The sequence below is a fragment of the Mustela erminea genome, chromosome 9 (genome assembly GCF_009829155.1).
Source record: "Mustela erminea isolate mMusErm1 chromosome 9, mMusErm1.Pri, whole genome shotgun sequence".
Lineage (NCBI taxonomy): Eukaryota > Metazoa > Chordata > Mammalia > Carnivora > Mustelidae > Mustela > Mustela erminea.
Genome location: NC_045622.1, coordinates 18780527 through 18802910, shown reverse-complemented (window position 1 = coordinate 18802910; position 22384 = coordinate 18780527). Strand labels below are relative to the sequence as shown.

The window sequence follows — 22384 nt, the reverse complement described above, 5'->3', positions numbered from 1 at the left end:
CTTCCAAACTTTATTGGGTTTAGAATGCAAGTTGGAAGAAGTTCCTTTTTTTTTTTTTTTTTAAAGATTTTTATTTATTTATTTGACAGAGAGAAATCACAAGTAGATGGAGAGGCAGGCAGAGAGAGAGAGAGAGGGAAGCAGGCTCTCTGCTGAGCAGAGAGCCCGATGCGGGACTCAATCCCAGGACTCTGAGATCATGACCTGAGCCGAAGGCAGCGGCTTAACCCACTGAGCCACCCAGGCGCCCAAGAAGTTCCTTTTTGATTTTAGCTGCTCTGACTTCCTCTTGGCCTCCTACAAGCCTGAAGGTCTCACCACCCCAGTACTGTTCCTTTCCCAGGCCAACAAAACCAGGATTGGTGCTTCTTGCCTCATCCCTAAGTAAGGACTGGTTGGTGGGAGGTCTCTGAACCAGCGCATAGAGCTACGCAGACACCCAAGGCCTCAGCCACAGGAAACCTGGCAGCTGTGAGCCCAGAACTCACCAGAGAGTTCGGCCCCTGCCTCCCACCCATCAGAGGCTCTTTCCACCACCGGAAGCTCACGCCTCTTCGTGACCTTGGGAAGTTACTGGGAGCCTATCTGGAGCAGAAAATAGACCGTGGACATGATCCCCGAGGCCTCCCCTCTACATCGAGCTTCCGGACCCTGCGCGCGCCTCCGGAGGAGAGGGGAGCCGCAGGACCCGGGCCGAGCTGCGGGCCTCCAGGAGCTGGCAGAACTGGGGCAGAGCAGTGCTGCAGTCACACGTTGGGGAATCAAAGCTCCGAGCTCAGGCAGGGGAGTCGTCAGGCGCTGGGAGTGTTATATTTAAGGAGCATTTTGGAGGTCAGGAAGCTGGTGAGAGGAGCAGCGGGGGAGGAGCAGCCTCGGAAACACTCCATTTCAACAAGCCTCCTCGTCCTCCAGCCAGAATCCTCTTCCAAATCCCAAACCGCAGTCCATAGAGCCTGTGTGAGGGGAGGACGGCAGATGGCCAGAGCGGCACCCGCTTAGGTGCTCCCCACTTCCCTGCCCCTCCTCCCCCCATCCCCCAGTCTCTTCTCCCCACCCTCTGCCACTATTAGTCACTGGCTCTGGGGTGACAGTGTGGGCTGCAGGCATTGGCCTCGCCTTCTGGTCTGTTCATCTGTGTCAGCTCCCAGCTGGGAGCCTCCCAAGCTGCCCCTCCCCTCCGGTGCTGGGACCCATGTGCACACCCCTGCCCTCCAGCCCCACCAGTCCACTGCAGGGGGGACAGGGGCAGGGAGGGGAGGGGTGGCACAGGCCACAGAGCAGCAGAGGTCCCCAGGTTTGTGTGGAAAGCCAGCAGGGCTCGGTTCATTTCCAGGCAGCTTCCTTCTGCCTCTGGGACCCTAGGGAATCACTCAGGGCACTGGAGTTAAACAAAAAGTAAAGATAAAAAATGGAGAGACGTACCAACCCCCCCCCCCCACCCAAAACCCTGTCCCATCCTTCTCTGCCCCTTCTTCACAATCTGCTAATCCAGAATGTTCCTTCAGGCCTCCAACAGGATGGGCAAGGGCAAAGCCAGGCTCCAGCCAGCTTCATCCCGCCCCCAGCTGCTTCACCACCCCAGCTGACTGGAGAGGGAAGGAAGACAGGATGGAAGCAGGGGGGCCACTCTAGAGCGTCAAGTAGTCTCCCCTACATTACGTCCTGTGAGTCTCACAACGCCCAGGGAGGTAGTACTAAGCCACATTTCAGGGAGGAAGAGACTGAGGCTCCGGGGGAGCGGGGGCTCCAGTTCTCTTCCTACCGCTGGTGGCTGTCCCTAGCCCCAAGGTAAGGGGGTACTGCGGTTGATGAAAAGAAGAAAAGCAGAAAGGTGAGGCCCGTGCTGGGTCCCACGAACCCACTCCTCTCACGCTAGCCTCAGAGCCTCTCCTCAGCCAGGCCAGGACGAAATCTCCTCTCTTGCTGGCCTCAGAGGCGGTCTGGTTATGGAAATCCCAAAGAGGACCCCCCCTCCCCTTCATCTCCCGGTATCTCTCCCGGCTGCCTGGAAACCTGCCTGCCCGCCTGAGTGCTGGCTCATTTGTCCATCTCCTTCATTAGTGTGTTCCAGATCACAGCTCTTTCTGCTGCCGGACAGAAGGGTGACCTGCGGGTGGTACAGCCCTCCTGTCAGGAAAGAGACACACACCTTAGAGAAACCCCACTAGCCAGGAGAGGGGACCTCACCTGACTTCACTCATCCTAATTACAAGCATAACAAAAGAAAACATCTCTCCTGCCAGATGGGAGAAACAAGGCAGATTTCTAATTACCCACCCTGATCCTCCCGGTTTACCCTCAGGAGAAATTCAGGGTGACTGATGGTATCGGGGACCCAGAAGGGAGCTTATAAGCTCAGGTTCTCTCGGGGGAGGGAGCGCCCATCCGCCCACGGCCAGCTGCTCCTGCTCTCTTCCCACCAAATGGAAACTTCTCCCTTCTCATCTAAGTCACACGAGAGGAGGACCCCTTCACAAACTGATGAACGGAGCGAGCGTCCACTCATCTTAACAGTGAAGGACTCCTGGCCAAGGACACAAGAATTTACTGTTGGCCGAGAGCTGGCTGGATGAGAGGACAAGCCTAGGAAAATCACATTCGTACCTGATTCAAGCCTGACACCTGTCCCGGAGGTGTGTGTGCTGTGGTTTCACATGGGGATTCTGGAATTAGACCTGAGTTCAGATTCCTGCGTAATAGCTACGGGACCCTGAGCAAGTCAACCACATTTCTCGACGCCTCCCCTCCATCTACACAAAGGTGCTGGCTACAACCCATACAGTGGCTAGGTTGTCAATGACCTAACCTGTGACCTACTATTAGGTGCCCAGCACACTTGAACCACACTTACGATGATTCCCCACAAACTACAACTACCTACCGCAAGAACCAGACCCAGTTCTCCATGCCTCATCTCCGTTCTCTTCTTTACCTAAACAAAAGCTTCTGATTTTTCCCTATTCTCTGGAGGATATTTTTATATTTTTGTTTTGCGGTATTTCTGCAACATCTGCCAACCATTTATTTATTCGACAATTACTCTACTTACTGAGTGCCTACTACGTTCAGCACTCGGGCAAATCGGCACGGTATTTCAACAATAAATCCAAGATCCTCCTTGTTCTCCAGAAGCTTATCATCTAATAAGGAAGTTAAGACATGGGCATTAAGTAGTTTTAACATAAAGTTTAAAGTAGTAAGTCATGTAAGAGAAGCAGAGATACTCAAGACACAGTACTTCTGTTTCCCTGAGTGAACATAGGTCTGTAATCATTATGCCAATTTTTCAATCAATTAACAAGTAATGGCGGACATACTCAGCTAACCAATACGGAGTCTGTCTGTGACAATTATTTCCTGATTAGTCTGGTCTTAACACAAAAAGAGTCGGCCAGAGAAAGGATCCAATATTTGTCATCATCCTTTATGGAGGCAAGAACTTCTTATTAGCATGACAGGTGTCCAGAAATAGTGCCTTCGGAACATACTGCTATTCTCACTGCCAGTAAACACGGGTTTATTTGGACAGAGCAGACGGTGTCTAATGGGCTGGAATTTAAAGTTTCATTTCCTACCATTAGGACATTTTCTCATGAGAGGCTGGGGGTGGGGGCCAGAAATGTTTAAAGATGTTTCAGGCCCCTATAGCTATTATTTTCTCTAAACATCACAACAACTGAGAATGGCATCCTCATGAGCTCAGGTTCCACGTGCCTTATGATCACAGCCACTCAATAAGTACACCTGCGTCCTTCCATAAATATATTTTTAGTTTTCGATAACATGCCCCTTTAAATTTGTGTTAAAATACTCTTAAAAAATAGTCTTTAAATATAAACAGTAGTTGTGGACATTTGAGATGGTAGTTTTGCTGCCTTCTGTAAGTAAAACAACTGTGTGGCAATTCTGTGTCAGTCCACCAGCTTCTTTCAACTTCTCTGCTACGTCCCCAAATTCAGACTTCCCTATGAGGAAGGGTTCCCGGGTTCTGGGAGCTCACATTCCGATGTGAGGAGGGGCTCTGACTCTTAACTGCTGGGAAGAGGGATCTGAAAGCCTTCTCTAGTCAACTCCCTTGTCTTTAAGCGGTCATCTGGGTCACAGAGGTTCCTAACCCAGGGGATTTTATTGACATGTAATTGGCATATAACATTATATTAGTTTCAGGTGCAAAACACAATGAATCATTATTCGTGTACGTTGTGAAATGATTGTAACAAGCCTGGTTTACATCCATCACCACATAGTTGTAACTCTTTTTTCTCATGATGACCAAATCTACTCTTGAATGCTTTGACAATGCCTTAGAGTATGGCTGAGCCTCTCAAATCCATGCAGACAGCTCCTGCCCCTCCCCTAACCTCAGATACAAATTCTCAGTTGTTCCTGAACACCTTTCCCTGTATGTCCCACAGGCACCTCAGAGCCTGCCGGAATAAACAAAGCTTCTCACTGTCTCTCTGGCACCTCCTTCTGACTCCAACCTCCTGGCGCCTGCTTCAGTAGATGGCATCACGACCTACCAAGTCACCCGGTCAGACACCTGGCACTACTTACCCCATGCTCCTCTTCCACCTCCCACTGAACCATGTACAAAGGTATGTCAATTCTAGCTCCCGGAGCGACGCGAGTTTGTGTCTTGCTTTCACTTTTATACCTGCTTTTCCATTCTCATTATTAGGTCTGCAGGGGTACCTTCTCTCCAATTTTTGTGTTCACTTACCAAATCTTTATTGAGTGTCTGTTATATACCAAGTAATATGCTAGATGCTGGAGAGTGAAGGGGGGTGCTTGTGGTTAAAAAGTGGAAACACACTAGCACTCTGCCCTTAAAAAGCTTATAGTCTAGGGGAGCCTGGGTGGCTCAGTGGGTTAAAGCCTCTGCCTTCAGCTCATGTCATGGTCTCAGGGTCCTGGGATCCAGCCCCGCATTGGGCTCTCTGCTCAGCCAGGAGTCCGCTTCCCCTTCTCACTCTCTGCCTGCCTCTCTGCCTGCTGTGATCTCTGTCTTTCAGATAAATAAATAAAATCTTAAAAAAAAAAAAAATTTAACAAAAGCTTATAGTCGAGTTAGGGAAGATAGATTTATGTTAAAAGCAACAAACAAACAACAACAAAGAGGTCTTAGAGATGGCACCAAATAAGGAAATGATCAATGATCTGTCTACCCCGTAGCCAGAGAATACACTTTCAAAAGCAAATCCAATGATATCCTAAAATTATTCGATTGTTCCCATTATCAACATAATCTCAGGACAGTGTAAGGCTGTTGTGGGTTGTCAATTCCTGCATCTAGTTTCATCCCCTGTTCCTCAGGCCTGATCATGCCGAACAGTGACCTGGGCTTTGCCACATTCATGCCGTCTCCTCCCCTTGCCTTGCTCCTATTCGGGGAACAGCCACGGTGTGCCAGGCGTGATCTCATTTAATCCTCACTACAACCCTGCAGGGTCCACACTACCGCCCTCACTTACAAATAAGGATGCAGAGATGAGAGACCGAGAAAATCCGCTCAAGGTCACAGAAGCAGAGGGCAGCAGTGTCAGCACTGGAAGGCACATCTGTCTGATGCGGGTTCCTAACACCCCCTCCCTTCTCCTGTCCACCTGAGAAGCCCCTACCGACGCCTCGGGTCTCAGAGCAAATGTGGCTTCCTTTAGAAAGCCCTCCTGCCCGCCCAGGGAACATCAAAGAGTTCTTCAGCGCTTCCCTGCTGACCTCAACTTCTGTTACAACCCCCATTACCTTGTACCATCATAATGTGTTTACTCATCTGTCTCCCCCAACAACCCGTGAACAAGCGCTCCTGGTGCTCGCACACACACCATCGAATGGAAACCTCCACCCTGAGCCTTCCGCTGACATATTCCTGGCATTTCACACTCGTCGAGCGTGTGGACTGACGAATGCCCACCAACTGTTCTCGGGGCTGAAACAGAAACTCTCGGGGCACAATTTACCATCCACATATCTTAACCCAGTCATGTCAGGACATCAGACGGCCCCATTCTGAAACCACAACCTTAAAAACAACAGCCGCAGAGGGGGGTGGGAAGGTAGTACCATGGCAATGCAGTAACAGAGCCTCAAAAACCAGACTCCGGGAGATGAAGCTATGCCCCCAACAGCCCTCCTCCAGGAGCCCAGCGCAGTCTGAACAGGTAGTGTTGTCATCAGGAATGACCACGCTTCCAAACTGAAAGCTATTTCACCCTGGGGTACCTGAACCTAACATATGCGGGGCTAAGAGAAACGCTGAGAACAGAACCTCAGAACTAAAAGGAGAGGGGCACCTGGGTGGCTCAGTGGGTTAAAGCCTCTGCCTTCAGCTCGGGTCATGATCTCAGGGTCCTGGGATCGAGCCCCGCATCAGGCTCTCTGCTCAGTGCGGAGCCTGCTTCCTCCTCTCTCTCTGCCTGCCTCTCTGCCTACTTGTGATCTCTGTCTGTCAAATACATAAATAAAAATCTTAAAAAAAAAAAAAAAGAACTAAATGGGGAAAGGATAAGGTAAGAGGTGCATTTACATGTATTTAGAAATATATCTACCTACGACAGCGTATTAAAGAAGAGGCACCCAAGCCATATGTAAACGAGGTACCAATGAGTCACAACATGAATCTGCACTCAGCACCGGCACTGGACTGACACGCGATCAGAGATTTGGTACATCGGCCATCATCCATAAGCTCTCTCAGCACCTGGGCTGCAAAAAGCAAAAGCTCTTTAAACATTTCTGAGTTTTAAATCTTCTAGAGATCTGGTGAGAGCCATGGGTACTCTTCCCAGAAAAATGCAGAGATACAAAATTCCACCTACAAATGAATGAGGCTCAAGGACCCTCTCCTAAGGAACTTCCTGGTTCATGGACCCAGACGGAAAGCACCTGAACTCAACTCCTCCAAAGCATTTGGAGGACAGAAGGTTAAAGAAAAAGCCATCACTGTCCTGGGGTTAAATGGTATCAGTGTCCAATGATCAATCAGATTCACTATTCAAGGTCTTGAAAGCAAAGGCTAGCCTCAGGAACGGTCCAGCTCCAAAGCCAGCTCACCCATCTGAGTAGACAGTCTGCAATCTGGACAAGCGGACGGTCAGGGCCGCTGCTAAATAGAACCGTTGTCTCCTTTCTTCAAAGAAAAAGTATTTGATGAATCTAAGCTCGTTAAAACAACAGCTGTGTGTAATGTTCACCACTGTGCAGACTAGAAGACTTAATCCCGACAGGTTAAGTAATCTGGGTCAGATCATATGCCATGTGGGAGTTAGGACAAAGGGGCCGGGAACCCAGATCGGCAATTCGCAGTGACCTGTCTTAACTTCTAGAACACATTAATGCCCACGGCACCCTTGCTGCCTGGGCCTCCAACCTCATCCTCTCCATATACACTTGGGGTGCCCAACTGTTTCAGAAGTCTAGCTTTGTCCAGTCTCGCATCTCCGAGACAAAGAAGACCCTGCCATCTGACCAAACAGGCAAGCCCCAGCCCAACCAAGGGCTGAGAAATTCTAGGACTACAGGTCTCCCCCTACACGTAGGGGCCGGGGTTGAGGCTAAGACCCCTCCTTAGATCCCCCATCCACTCCCAAGGGCTCAAGTTCCTTGTTGGGGAAAATGCACAGAAAAACAAATTCCAAACTGCAAGCAGGATTCAGGAGGGATTCAAAATCTGTCTCAGGAACGCCCTCTAGTGAGCCAGCTGGGTCCCTGCGACAAAGCCACGGGCACCACTCCCTAGAGGGGCCCAGACCCACACTTTCATTGGGGCATCAGATGAAGGGTGGGAGGAGACAGCAGCAGCATCTGCCACTCAGAGCCCAACTCCTCGCCAATCCCAAGGCCATCATCTGCTGCAGGATGAGAGGCAGTCTCTGCTCTCAAGACCGTCCGACCCACACCCACCCCACCCGTTCCTTATACAACAGGCGGAGGGAAGAGAGAAGCAAACAGAAGGTGGGCAGGAAGGAGAGGGACGGCACAGATGGGTGGAGAGAGCACTGTGGCGTGAGGTAGAGGCAGAAAAGAGAGACAGGATAGGGATAAATGAAAAAAACGAGGCAGAGCTAACACGACGACGGACACAGAAGTCAGCCCAGACAGAGCTAGAGTCCCCGTCCCCTCCCCCGCTCAGACTCCAGGGCACATGAAGGTGAGGGGTGTGCTCTGCGAGACGAGCCCTTCCTCCCCTCTCCTGAGGGCATCCTGCTCAGGTCGGTTCCCTCTGCTCTGACACAGCCCCTGGACGCTGGGGACTGGTGGGCTGAGGGACAGGAGGGGAGAGAAAAGTGAACCAAAGGCAGAACTCGCCAAGCGAAGCCACTTACGCACAGTGCGGCCGGCAGCATTTCCATCCTACCTTTGCTGTCGCCATATCAGCCGGCTCCATGATCTCTGCTTGGCCTAAGGAGCAGCGGACCATCCAGAGAGAAAAGGCAGAGTCACAAACGTCCACCCAGAGAGAACTAACCACCCCTGTGGAAGGTCAGGGAAAACAAGACCCTGTTCTATGGCCCCTCAAGTTGTCCTCTCCTGGCGGGGGAGGGGGTCGCGCGGGAGGGGACAGGAAGGAGGCTTGGGGTCCCAGGCAAGTCAGGGGGCTGCCTGGCTTCCCACAGGTGCTCACGTCAGGCTGAGTCAGGGGGCATCTCCCCTCGCCTGGGACTTCTTCCCTGGAGGCAAGTGTGGGCCTCCCGGGGCTCCCCCTGCTGGGGGAGAGCGCAGAGAGGTGGGAGGGCCCGGCCTCCCATCACCCGGCCAACTGGTACCCACAGGTCAGGAAGAGGGGAGCGTGTGGGCAGCGGCCAGCTGGAGGGTGCTGAGCAAGTGCTGGGGGCAGCAGGTAGGGAGGAGGCTGGGGGGCCGGTGGGGGCAGGCGTGACAACCTCAAGAAGGGGGTACAGGCACTCAGCTGGAAGCGGGAGGCGCCGGAGCCCTGCATGGCTAGGTGGAGAACGCAGAGGGAGAGGAACGTGCCGGGCGAAGCCACTCACCTTGCAATAACATTCAGACTGACTGAGGCCTACACAGAAGCCAGGAGCGGGCGGTTCACACCCCCCCACTCCACTCCCAGAGACTCCCAGCCTCTGTCTAATGGTACATGAGAGCAGCCGGCAGCCCGGCTGGATCTGCAGAGGCCCCTGGCTCGCGGCGAGCAGCCTGATTGGAGGAGCAGGATGACTTCATCCGGCCTCATTCATCACTGTAGGTTTCCTGCCCGGCAGGGACAGGCCGCTCTGCGAGCCGAGACTACAGCTTCCTCTCCGGCCCATTTCACTCTGGCAACCTGGGATAGGCTGTGTCAGCCAGAGGCCGCCAGGGGAAAGGGAGCGGAGCACCCCAGGCCCTAGAGCGCGGAGGCTGCTCCCGTTTCAGGGAGAGTGCAAAGCCTCTCCTCCAACAGAACACGGCAAGGCATGCATATTCACGGTATGTGCCCGGGCGGAAACACAAAGGGGCAACACTCCACAACGCTCGCTCGTGTGCTCTCCCGAACCCCTGACCTTCCTGCCTAACCTTTAGAGATAGTCTCCCAATCAAAGAGAATAACCGAGGGGTGCCTGGGTGGCTCAGTGGGCTAAAGCCTCTGCCTTCAGCTCAGGTCATGATCCTAGGGTCCTGGAATTGAGCCCCGCGTCGGGCTCTCTACTCAGCGGGGAGCCTGCTTCCCTTCCTCTATCTCTCTGCCTGCTTCTCTGCCTACTTGTGATCTCTGTCAAACAAATAAATAAATAATTTTAAAAAAAGAGAGAGAGAGAATAACCGAGGCAAAAGCAGACCAGGATCTTCAGGCTTCCCCGTGAGCTCCAGCTCTACCAGCTCCTCCCAAAGTGTTACCCTGGCCTTGCTGTTAAGATCCTCTGAGTCCCTGATGCTTATGGTTTCGGACCCATGAAATGTTAAGGTGCAAGGGACCTTAAAGCTTTGGCTCCATTTTACAGATGGGAAAATGAACACCCAGAAAAGAGTGAAAGGGTTGGGGCACCAGGGTGGCTCAGTCGGTGAAGCATCAACTTTCAGCTCGGGTCGTGATCCTGGGGTCCTGGGATGGAGCCCCGCATCGGATTCCCTGCTCAGCGGGGAGTCTGCTTCTCCTTCTCCCTCTGCCCCTCCCCACAGCTTGTGTTTTCTTGCTCTCTCTCTCTCTCAAATAAATAAAATCTAAAAAAAAAAAAAAAAGTGAAAGGGCAAGGAAAGGACTGCCAACACTCCTTTTCCGATTCCAGATGGACTTACCCTCAAAAAAGGGGAGACCCCGAAAGAAATAACACCCTTCATTTACCCATCCCCCAGTCCAGCTTCCAGAGCAGAGGAAAAATCCAGCATAGCAAGGGTTCAACAGAGAGCTTAAAATATAAGAGAATTTTAAAAAAGAAGGCAATGAACCTGTGATCTCTCGGTCTGGTCCGTTCTGGCCTTCTCCTCCCCTCATTCTTCTCTCTGACCCTGCTTCTGTTCAAGCCTGACTTCACAACCAAAGTGCACATTCAGGTAGACCAACAACAGAGCAGGAAAGGGTTTCCCAAAAGAACGATACCACCACGGATTCGACCAGTTTCCACAGCCTTTGTGCATCTGGCTTAATGACAGAACAGTAAGAATTACAACTCCCAAATGCCTGGGGCTCTGGGGTATTTTCAAATCTGCTGCCTCATCTGATACTCGCAGGAACCCTGCGAGGTAAGCTGTTCTCCCTTCCCAAGAGAACGGAACTGGAACTCAGAGACTTTCAGGGACTTACCCGAGGTCACACAGCACAGCAGAGCTGGGATTCAAGCCCGTGTTCGTGGACACCGAACCCCTTGCTACCTCTCCCACCACTTCACTTTCCCCCCTTCAATCGGTCCCCAACTTCTGCTTCCATTATTACAGACTGAGAATATAAAACCTCAATTTAATATTTCTCTTTGGAGACCATCCCCTTTTCTGTGAAAGATGCCAAATTGTAAGAAAATGCATTATCAAGACATGGGGGGAAAAATCCTGGGCATATTCAGAGGTTGGTATATATATTAGCAAATCTCCTGTGTCCAACGGAAACAGTTTTTAAAAAGAATCATCAGGGGGCATCTGGGTGGCTCAGTTGGTTGAGCAACTGCTTCCGGCTTAGGTCATGATCCTGGAGTCCCAGGATGGAGTCCCGCATCAGGCTCCCTGCTTGACAGGGAGTCTGCTTCTCCCTCTGACCTCTCCCCTCTCCTACTCTCTCTCTTATATAAATAAATAAAATCTTAAAAAAAAAAAAAAAAAAAAAAAAGAATCATCAGGGACTCCTAGGTAGAGCAGCGAGTTAAGCCTCTGATTCTTGGTTTCAGCTCTGGTCGTGATCTCAGGGGCCTGGGATTGAGCCCTGCATCAGGTTCCATGCTCACTGGGCAGTCTGCCTGAGAGTCTCTCTCTCCCTCTCCTTTTGCCCCTCCCACTCAGGCTCACTCTAATTAATAAATCTTAAAAAAAAAAAAAAAAAAAAGAATCAAAGATTCACTCATATTCACTTTATTTAGGCAGCACAGTAGACCAAACATCTCACCAAAGTGGTCAACTATCAGGATTAAAATGAAGGGGGAAAAAGATGCGTTCCTGGTTCCAGCCACCAGAAGCACTGAGTAGGTCATGTCTCCCTAACCTATCCCATCTTATCCTATTAGCCAAGAGGCACAAAAGTTCCATAAAACCAAAGGAAAAAGGACAAGAATAGAAGTAGTAGACTATACCATTTAGGCTAATGGACTGATCTTCTTCAACTCACTGCCCCATGGTCACTGACACAGTCAACCTGGAAAGGGTCCATGGCACTTCCAGAACGGCACTAGAGGTATTCCACTGTACCCTGCACAAAAAAGCTGTGTGCAGGCTCTGCCAGTTCCACACATGCCATCTCTGCTCAGAGGCCTGCAGTGCTCCTCCTGGCTATCGCTCTGGCCTGTGGTCCTCTCTCTCCCTGGGCTGACAGTCAAATGCACAAACAGATGGAGAGCAGAAGCCTGGTAGCCACGAGGGAGGATGTTCTGTTTCAGCAAAATCATGCAGAGATCGGACCCAGGTCCACAGGACTGCACCCAGTCTCCTAAACGACCAAATACCTCAGTCCTTAACAGCATCCGACAGTCACACAGCCCTGGGTGGCGAGCACAGCACACAGCATTCAGGTGAGCCGCTCAGCTAGAATCATCTGTATGTACTTTATAAGGCAATTTAAACATCCTGAACTCCAAGCGGCGGGGAGAGAGCTGTCAGCTACAGAACGGACAAGGCAGAAGATGGGGCAGGGCAGGAGGGAGGGGGCAATGCTTGGTTTCAATGAGAAAGGAGGGAAAGAGTATGTCCCAGAGGCCAAAGAACATTCCAGGAAGACAGAAAAGAGAACAACACTGAAAGGGAAAAAGGAAAGGAAACCTGACGCAGACAATCTCATTAAGAAGTCACTGTACCCACGCTTCAGCTAACCAGAAAGGAATCTACCTAAATAATGGACTAAGTAACTCCTCTAGTCCACGCCATCTGCTCTTTGAATTAAAGGCCAGAAGCTTCTTCTACAACTCCGTGTCGTTCCGTTCTGCCTAGTATTTAGTGAAAAGACAACGAAGGAGAGAGAGACAGAGATGGGTACATGGGACGGTAGCATTTATCATCACATCATTTTCTCTCCAGGGGAATTATTCGTACTAATTACTTTACCCTAGGTATTATATTCTAACTCCTTAATCACTGTACTTATGTAATAGGTTTAAAACCCAGATACAGAAGAGAGGCTAGGGTGAGTTTGGGCAGAGGATGGGGAGGGTGTGGTGGGAAGTATAGGACCCAATTCCCTAAGGACAGCTCAGAGGCTGGACACCGGCACCTGCTTCTTTCAGGAAGGGCCTCCTCCCGAGCAGCTGCCTACTGGTGGGAGGGGCTGCAAGGAAGCCAAGGAAAGCTGCTTCCAAGCCTGGCCAGATCAGTATCCCCCCCCCCCGGGGCACCATGGGATATGTAGTTCTTGGAGCAAAGTGCAGTGGTGCAGCCGTATCTGCATTGCTGATCAAATGTGCAGCCTGATCGCTCTGCCTATCCCGAGACCGCCAACTCCTTGCTGGCACCTTTGCCAGAAAGGTACCATTCCTTCTCTCCGGAGTCTTGACTTTAAACAGAAGAGATGGTGATGAAACAGGGAGGGGTGCGCAAACTACAGGCGTCCAGAAACACGAAGACCTTGAGAGGTCACTTAACGTCTTCCTTCCGTGGATAAACCGAGGCAGATGAAGGCGGAAAGGGGGGTGTGTGTGCGTGTTTTCTCACCACGGTGCATGTCTGATGCCGGAGCTAGAAGGTGACTTCTCCTCATCTCTTTGGCTCACTAACCATCAACCCTAGGGAGAGGCATTCGGGCGCGGGAACGAGCCTACCTCTCCAGCCATTCTGCTCAAGTCTGAATTCTGACTCAAATGCCCACCATCTGTGTGACCTCAGGCAAGTTACTTAGCCTCTCTGTGCCCTCATTCCTCATCTGAAAGCCACAGATATTACTCAACTCATATGCTACATGAAGATAGCACACGTTAAGGGCTTAAAACTGTGTCTTAAGAGTTAGGGTTCTTTTTTTTCTTATTATTATTCAGTGGCTCGCCACTAATCTTCTCCTGATTCAGCTGACCCCTCTCCCCCAGAGCATGAAATTTTAAGTCCCCTGCAGAGCTGAAGATGGCAGAGGTAGAATGAACTGAAAACAAGCCCACCTGCTTTTTCAGATTAATAAAGACATGAAAATGGAGCAGGGGGGGGGTCATCAGAATATGAAAAAGGGGGACGCCTGGGTGGCTCAGTTGGTTAAACAGCTGCCTTCAGCTCAGGTCATGATCCCAGCGTCCTGGGATCGAGTCCCACATCGGGCTCCTTGCTCCGCAGGGAGCCGGCTTCTCCCTCTGACTCTGCCTGCCACTCTGCCTGCCTGTGCTCGCTCTCGCTCGCTCTCTCTCTGACAAATAAATAAAATCTTTAAAAAAAAAAAAGGAATATGAAAAAGGGCAGAAAAGGAACGAAGACGGGAACTACGAGTGGACATTAAGGGGGACTTACAGGGGAGTTTGTGGAGTAAAAAGCCATCAAAGAACAATGGAAGAGTCCAAACAGAAATAAAGAAGGGGAGGAAAGATTCACAAAGAGAATCAGGGACGTTGATCAGGCTGGAGGAGGGAGAAAGGAGACTGAGCAAAGTGGCAAGTTCCACGAGAGAACCTGACTACAGCACCTGGGAGTTCTGCGAGGACAGAAACTGCTCAGCAGGGGGAAACCGGAGAGACTGCAGCTAACCCTGCAGGGTTCAAGTCTGGAACCATCTTGTGAAGCGGGCCTAGGCCCTGGAGGTCCCGGGTGCTGCAGCGGGGCTGGGCTGGAGGGGCTTCTCAAGCGGTCAGGACAGGAGGGGGAGAAGGGGGTGGTAAGAATTAAGGTTCAGGTTCAAGGAGGAAAGGAAGTAGCCTTTAGTCAGCTACAAGACGGCACCCGCAGCTCTGAAGTCAAGAGGAGAGAGGCAGGCCTCTTTGAGCGCAGGCAGCCATAGGGTAGACAAAAAGGACAGTGCCAGCCCCTCGGCCATTGCTTAGGGAAGCTCGGATCTCAGGCAACACTCTTGAGAGTCTTTGCTGGTATCAGATCAGGCCCTTCTGCATCTAAGTTCCTCAGGGTAAAACAACAAGTCAGGCAGGGGGGAGGCCTGCCCCTTAGCCACTAGCAATTCCTGGGACCTCACAAGCAACAGGAGTATCAATGATACCCCTAGAGCTGGACAGGGCGGTGCTGCAGAGCGGTTAGGACCTAGAGTCAAGGCGCCTGGATTCACATTCTAGACCATCACATTAGAGCTGTATATGCTCTTATCCAAGTTACAAAACCTCTCTCACGGCCTCAGTTTTTTGATCTATAAAATGGAGGTAACAGTTATACCAGTTATACTATTTCATAGCAAAATGCTGACATTTAAATGAGAGCCCAGTGCCTGACACATACCAAAAATAGTCACTCAAGGTTCACTAAGACAATGCTGTCTTCTAACCACTATCTTTAGGGCAGTCAGAGATTGGGAACAATAGGTATTTCATGAGTTCTCCTGGCCCCCCCTCCATTTGTACCCAGCACTGCTCAGGTTACACAAGCCCTTCCCCCTCCCTACCCTCTCCAGCCAGCAGCTGGTCCCGTCCTGTACTTCCAGATGACAGATTTGTGCAAGTACTTTTAAAATGAAAAGGGTCACCGATGCAGAGGGCAGATTCATTCAGGGTGAGATATATTTTTTTAAGATTTTATTTATTTATTTGACAGACAGAGATCACAGGTAGGCAGAGAGGCAGGCAGAGAGAGGGGGGAAGCAGGCTCCCTACTGAGCAGAGAGCCACATGCAGGACTCCATCCCAGGACCCTGAGATCATGACCTGAACTGAAGGCAGAGGCTTAACCCCCTGAGCCACCCAGGCGCCCCTCAGGGTGAGATTTCACATGGCCATTCAGGGTGAGGACATCTAGGAAGCCACAGGATTAACTGAGTAGGGGGTCCACAGGGAGGGGAGAGGGGGCATAGGGCAATGCTGAGCTTTTTGGAGTGCATGGTAAATGGGCACCATGCACGCTGTCCTGTGTGCTCCAGAGGCAGATAATGGGAAAAGCCTTAGGACGGAAGGTGTGAGGCTGTCTGAATGCCCTGGGGGCATCACTGGACGCAGGCCGCTGGAGAGGCCAGCTAGGAACCACTGCTGAAGCTGAGGGAGACCAGACAGGACGCCAGACCATGGTCAGTGACCCCTGGACAGCGCAGCAAGCTGCAGCAGGCTCAGGGACTCCCGTGGAGAGCGGCTCATCCCCCATTCTGGGCAGCTGCCAGGATGGACCAAAGGTGAGCAGGCAGCCGAGGGACGGTCTCCAAGTCAGGAGCGTTCTCCTTCTGCTCTCAGGTTTCTTCTAGGGAACTGGGACAGAGGTTGAAGGACGCAGCTACAGATCTCAGCCAAGTCCTGGCCAGGGGCTAGGCAAGGGAGGCCAAGCCAGCAAAGGGAAATGTGAAGGGGAATGCTTCCAGGGATGACCATCCTCTCCAGACCGCTGCTTGGTCCTCACCACCCTCCAAGAATACAGGACCCACCAGGGAGGGCTGTTGCAATCGAATGAGAAAACAAAAACAGACCATAAAGCTACAGAAGCTGGGGGGGATGGTAATATATAGCCAAGGAAGAATCTGAGTGGAGGGTCTAAGACGAACACAAACCCAATTGCTCAGCTCACTGGCCATCAAGTCTGCCTTTTCATTGGCAGTTCCCTCCTCCTACTGTCCTGGTCCTATGAGGTGGGGGCTGTAGGGTCAGGTGGAAAGTCCTGCCCTCCATGGTAGGAGGGGAATCCAGGCCACGCCCCCTGCCTCCTGCCTGCTGAATAACACCCATGTCCTACTTGAGGGGATGTGGTGGCCACTCTCTCCTCTCCAGCAAAGCCACTGCCAGCAGGAGGTGCTGGCGAGCCCAGCAAACAAAGAGCTAGGGAAGGTAAAGAACTTGTGTTCCTCAAGCCAACACCAAGAGGGCCTTCTCACCTGATACCAACAGAGAGATCAGAGCGACCACAGTTCTGTTCTGTGGTTTAGACATAATACTGAACCGAAAGAAAGCATCAGGAATGTACTTTCCAATAAGTAACCTGTTAGTTAAAAACCTATGGCACTTCTCAAAAATCAACAAAGCATATGAAACACACTCAAAACAAAAACAACAAACAAAAACAAAACACAAAACCCTATTTGGCTTCAGGCATATTTAACTGAATCATTCAGAGTCACTGGGGTCTATTCCCTCCTTGTCAATTTGTCTTGTGTTGCGTCTGGCTTGAAGCTTTGCCACAAATCATCTTCATTAATGGACTCACTCACACACTCCCTATCTGGAGCTTCAGGTCCAGGAGACAGGGGAAGAAAGATCCATCCAACATAAGGAAAAGCAGAAGTTTCAGCGCTGGGTGCCCCAAGTGTCCCAACGGCCACATGGAGGCTCTCTCAAGGGGAAGTCATAAAAGGCGGCTCTGGAGTGGAATCTCAGATCACTTATAAGGAATGACAGTGGTTGGGACGCCTGGGTGGCTCAGTTGGTTAAGCGGCTGCCTTCAGCTCAGGTCATGATCCCAGAGTCCTGGGATCGAGTCCCACATTGGGCTCCTTGCTTGGCAGGGAGCCTGCTTCTCCCTCTGCCTCTGCCTATGCTTGCTCTCGCTTCTCTCTCTATGACAAATAAATAAATAAAATCTTTAAAAAAAAAAAAAAAAGGAATGACCGTGGACAACCCAAGTTCTTACAGGCCTGTTATCATAGTTAAGTAAGAAAGGACATGGAAAGCACACTGATGAACACATAAAAGACTCTCAAAACAGCCGATTATTATTAATCATAACAGATAATACCTCGGAACTTTTATGGTGCCCACAGACTAAGTCCACGGACATTCTGTGTTCTCTTAGATTTGCTCACCACATTTGTACTGCTTTTGTAGTTTCCCCTAACTCAAAGTTTCTTTACTGAAAGAAACCCCAATTAATTTCCTTCAATTTCCCACTATGGAAGTTATTCACAAAGAGGCAGATGTCCGCTTGATGTGGGGACTGAAGAAGAAATTCACAACTGAGGAAGGAGCAGAGAGATAAGCCTCCTTAAATCCCTTCTTCAGGCCACCTCTGCAGATCTAGGTCCCACCCCTCATTTATAAGGACAATGGCCAGATGCCAAGTCCACCCATTCATTGAGACGCCAAGAAAAGGAAACCCCGGTGTTTCACTTCTAGAGGGAAAGGAGTCCAACAGAGACAACCATTCACTCCACTCCGTGATCCCTCTAATGAGTCTGTCCTGGGGCCACACGAATCAACTCAGTGTTTCAAGCCTAGCCCTGGTTCTCCCGAGGGACTCCCCCATCCAGCTCGCATACCAGAGACACAAGGGAGTGTCTGTGTTAGTGTCTGGGGGCCAGGAGCGGGGGTCCCCAGGAGCCGTCCACAGCCTTAGCCCCTCTTCCAATCACAGAACAATCCCCCCTACCCCGGTTATGAGGGGTTTCTCGCATCTAGACAGAGACTTTAACCTTCAGACTAGGGAACGGGGAAGAGGGAGGGGGCCCAGCAGGGAGCTGCCTGCTGCTCACCCATCAGAGGATAAGAAGAAAAGCAGCATTGAGCAACCTGCAAAGTTGGTGACAGATAAGATGAAATGATTAATTTAATTACATATCCCCACCCTGCCCACCTCTCCCCCTGCTGCAGAACCGGGATTCTTGGGCTGTGCAGCTAACAGCTGCGGGAGAACAGAAGCGATGCACTGATACCAGGGCCCCTGAGGGCTAGGCATTAAAAAGGCGCCATGGGTCTGCCAGAGGCTCCCTAGGACGCTGGGCTCTCCCTGTCCCATGACCATTCACTATTAAATTGCGTACATGATGTTCCCTAGAGCAGAGTTAACAGGAGGCTTTTGACCACAGGTCACGTTTCTCCGAGCGCAGTTCAAGAACCCCAGAGTCAGAATCGCTTGGGATGGGTGTTAACTATGCAAGTTCCTAGGCCCACCCCAGTCCACAGGGCTCAGAACTGGAGAGAGGGGCCCAGGAATCTGCACACTGGATAAGCCCCACATGGGATCTCGACACCCCGTATGGCCGCTCTGGTCCCCCGAGGAGGCTGCACATGATCAAGGGGTATGCGCACTCCCGGGGGCAATGCAGGAAGGGAAGTATTAGAACTTACATAGATCTCTATTTCTTTTTATCTCATCCTTTTAAAACGTCTTCTTAATTACATAATGAGCAATTCAGTACAGCAGTGCATGTATATCATTTATATAAATGCGTTCACACGTGCATATATATGTATGCGTATATGAACATGTGTGTGCGTGTGTGTACGTGCGTGTATATACACACGTGTGGGTTTGTGTACATTGGTGGAAATATGTATATATATTGGTGGAGACAGCTCAAAAATGTTTCACTGACTCAGGTTTGCAACCAAGTTAGAGTATCAACTTCTGGTACAATGACTTATTCATCTCCTGGAAGGGAAAGCAGGGCGTGGTCTCCACAAACAGGTGCTCTGAGCTCCCATTATTCGTCAGTAACATGCTGGAAGAACTCTGGGATTCTGGCCTCCAACTGCACCTCAAGACTGGATAAGAGGGAGACAAAGGAGGTAGCAGGACAGGGCAAGCTGGAGGTGGAGTCTCGGCCTGAGCCCCCGGGGTACTGCCACCCACTCACATTCCTTCTCCACTCCCACTGGTAGGAGGATGGGATTTCTCCCCGGCAGGAGGTGGGGAGGCTGGGGAACGAGGTTTACCATCTGCCTGCCTGCCTGCCGCTTGTTCAAATCCAGATCCCAACTCCGGCATCCGCCGAGATAGCACAGTTTGCCGAGCTATAATTAACAGCCCCCTTTCTCAGGCAGGAAAGGAGAAATGCTGGAGTAGGAGAAACGCGGAGCAGGTGACGGTTACACCTGCAGACAGTTCTGCTGATGGCCACAGACCCGGCCGGGCCTGCCAAAGAGGAGTTACGAACTGGGAACCCGGGGAGGGAGGGCAAGACAGGAGCGCCCACTCGCTTCTCTGCCCAGACCTAAAATAAGGCGCTTCTCTCTCCTGTTCAAACACCATGTGTGCGGTCTGTCCAAGACCACGCCGTCACCTAACCAGAGGTGGATGTGGATCTGAAAAAGAATATAGAAGGGCAGTCACAAGCCACTGACCGCGACCATGAAAAGGTCATAAAGATTAACAGATACAGAAGGGCTAGTCAGTCCAGTGGCCCTCAGTTTGGGGCACAGCTACACAATCCTGTGATCACAGAATGTGAGAGCTGGCAAAAAGCCTTAGACAGTGGGGCGCCTGAGAGGCTCAGTCGGTGAAGTGTCCGCCTTTGGCTCAGGTCATGATATCGGGGGTCTGGGGATGGAGCCCCACACCAGGCTCCCTGCTCAACGGGGAGTCTGCTTCTCCCTCTGCCTGCTGCTCCCCTGCTTGTGCTCTCTCTCTACGACAAATAAAACCTTAAAAAAAAAAAAAAAAAGGCAAAAAGCCTTAGACAGTTACTCATGTGCTCATTTACTCATTAACCAATCTTCACTGAGCACCTAGCGCGTGTCGGGCACTGCACTGCGAGTCAGATACACTCTAGTGGGTGAACCAGACTGTGCCCCTGCTCTCATGAGATTTGGGCCCTAGTAGGGGAGACAACTGGGCCAACAGATACAACAGATACATACCGTTATGACACGATCAGCGCTCAGATGGAAATCAGCTGGGGAAGTGAGGACCCGGGTTTATGCGACTGGCCTCCCCTGCCGTAGCCTAACCAAGTCCTCCCACGGACAGTCTCAGGAGCTCAAAACTCCCCTTCCACTTACTCACAGGCTTGGCTCCAGGCTACCATTTGCCAACAAAAAGAACATATCATATCATTTACTGTATCCAGACACAGGGCTAGGACCTTCTCCCGTTTTATCTCATTTTGACCCCCGCCCCAGTCTCCACAAAGTAGATACAATTGTCTCTGTTCTTTTCTTTCTTTTTTTTTTTTTTTTAAGATTTTATTTATTTACTAGAGAGAGAGAGCACAAGCAGGGGGAGTGGCAGGCAGAGGGAGAAGCAGGCTCCCTGCTGAGCAGGAAGCCCTATGCGGGACTCGATCCCAGGACCCCAAGATCATGACCCAAGCCAAAGGCAGACACCTAACTGACTGAGCCATCCAGGCGCCCCCGCTGTTTCCATTCTTTTTTTTTTTTTTTCACTGTTTCCATTCTTAAGGAAGGAAATGTTCAGAGAAGCCAGAATGATTTTGTGAGAGCTCCGTAGCCAGTAAGTGCTAGAGCCAGGGAGCTGCCCAAGGTCATGGAGTCTCCAACAGGCTCCTGAGTTCCACAGGACCCCAGAGGGAAGCCGGCCTCTGTCACCAGCAGTGACAGAGGCACCTAGGCGGGAATCCCTCATTCGGCCATCACGTGTCAGATGTCTGCTGTGTGCAGGTAACCTGGGTGGTCGGCACCTGAGAAGTCACCTCATAAGAGTAAGGACTCAGTCTCTGTTCACTGCCCTTCAAACTTCTGCCAAAATATGGCGAAGTACTCATGGGCAGCCACGCCTGTGGGTGTTTGCACACGGGCCGTGTGAGAGAGAATCTGATCAAGTCATCTACAACACCTCCAGCCCCAATCGACCTCTGAAATCTATTCAGCCTCTCACCACCCTCCCTCCACTTGTCCATCTTCCCTTCCCCTTCCTGCTCTATTCCTCTTCACAAAAACACACCCAGAAACCTGCCCATAAGCTTACATGCCCCCCTCTCCAATAGCTGTCAGCCTCTGAGTTTCCCCTCTGGCCTTGGGGGCCAGGGCGTCTTTCTCCTCTAGGACACCTCCTCTCCTCTTCTTGTTGCAGAGGCCAAGGGGGCATGGCCACCACGGAGCCCCTGCCCACGGTTCTGCCAGCGAGGGGGACCGCACCGGGAGAGAGCACCCCCCACCCCGCTTATCCTCTGACCTCCCCGGCTGCCTACTCGAGCAGCTCTGGGGTCGGGGCAGAGGCCCCAGTGACTACCTCTAAGAAGTGAACATGTGACGTCCACACCCCCGAATGCCTCCCTCACAGGTTCCCTGCCACTGGAAGGGAATGATCAGCACCCCAGAGACGCCAGTTAGAGTCCATCACCCTCCACAGCACCTCTGTCTTGCGACCTCCAAGTTCTTTACCAACTGAAGTCATTTACCCCACAAGAGACAATCCTCCCTGGCCGGTTATGAAAAACCAGGAGAGCCACTAACCCCCTGGGCAGACACCCAGTAAGGCCCCGTCAAGCATTCCATCCATTCCGACGAAGGGCCACCCAGCCTCAGCTGGCGGCACCTTCTATCCTTTGCCTTCAGCCTCTTGCCACAGATCATTCCTCCCCCCTCTTGAGGACCCGTCCCCCCTGGCAAAGAACTACCAGAGCCCCAAACACGAGAGCCAACCCCGAAAGCTGCCTCTGTGAAGAGCCCCCGGTCATCCCCAACCAGCCCAAGGGCCAACTGGTCACACTCTCACTCTCGGGGGGGTCTGGGGGGGTCCCCTGCCACCTACTTGGCTCGCAGAAAGGACAGCTTTTTCCTCAGGGAGGAGACGTGGTAGTGACAGACTTGCTTGACGGCCGCACTGCAGGAAACAGTCTCGGAGTGCAGATTCTGTACCATGCTGGGCTCAGGGGAGGGCCCACCACATGGCAGCGGGGACCTTAAGGGCTGGGGGCTCACTCCAGAGCCACCTGGACAGGACTCGGCCTCTGCAGCTCCGCCAGCTGTCGGCCAGACCACCTGCCCACAAGCCCTCCCAGCCCGGCTGGGCGATCCAAGACCCGGGCAGG

At 51.6% G+C, this 22384-nt stretch overlaps 1 protein-coding gene across 13 annotated transcripts in view; it reads right to left on the bottom strand.

Moving 5' to 3' along the window:
• Positions 1 to 22384, bottom strand: part of GRAMD1B (GRAM domain containing 1B) — a 243565-nt gene that overhangs the window by 101956 nt on the left and 119225 nt on the right. Inside the window, exon 3 of one of the 13 annotated variants that reach the window (XM_032357901.1) lies at positions 8357 to 8400. The exons of the other annotated variants lie outside the window; for them this stretch is intronic. Within the exon in view, the coding sequence (XP_032213792.1) occupies positions 8373 to 8400 (28 nt within the window). The 3' untranslated portion in view covers positions 8357 to 8372. The remainder of the gene's footprint in view (positions 1 to 8356; positions 8401 to 22384) is intronic. 13 annotated transcript variants of the gene reach the window in all.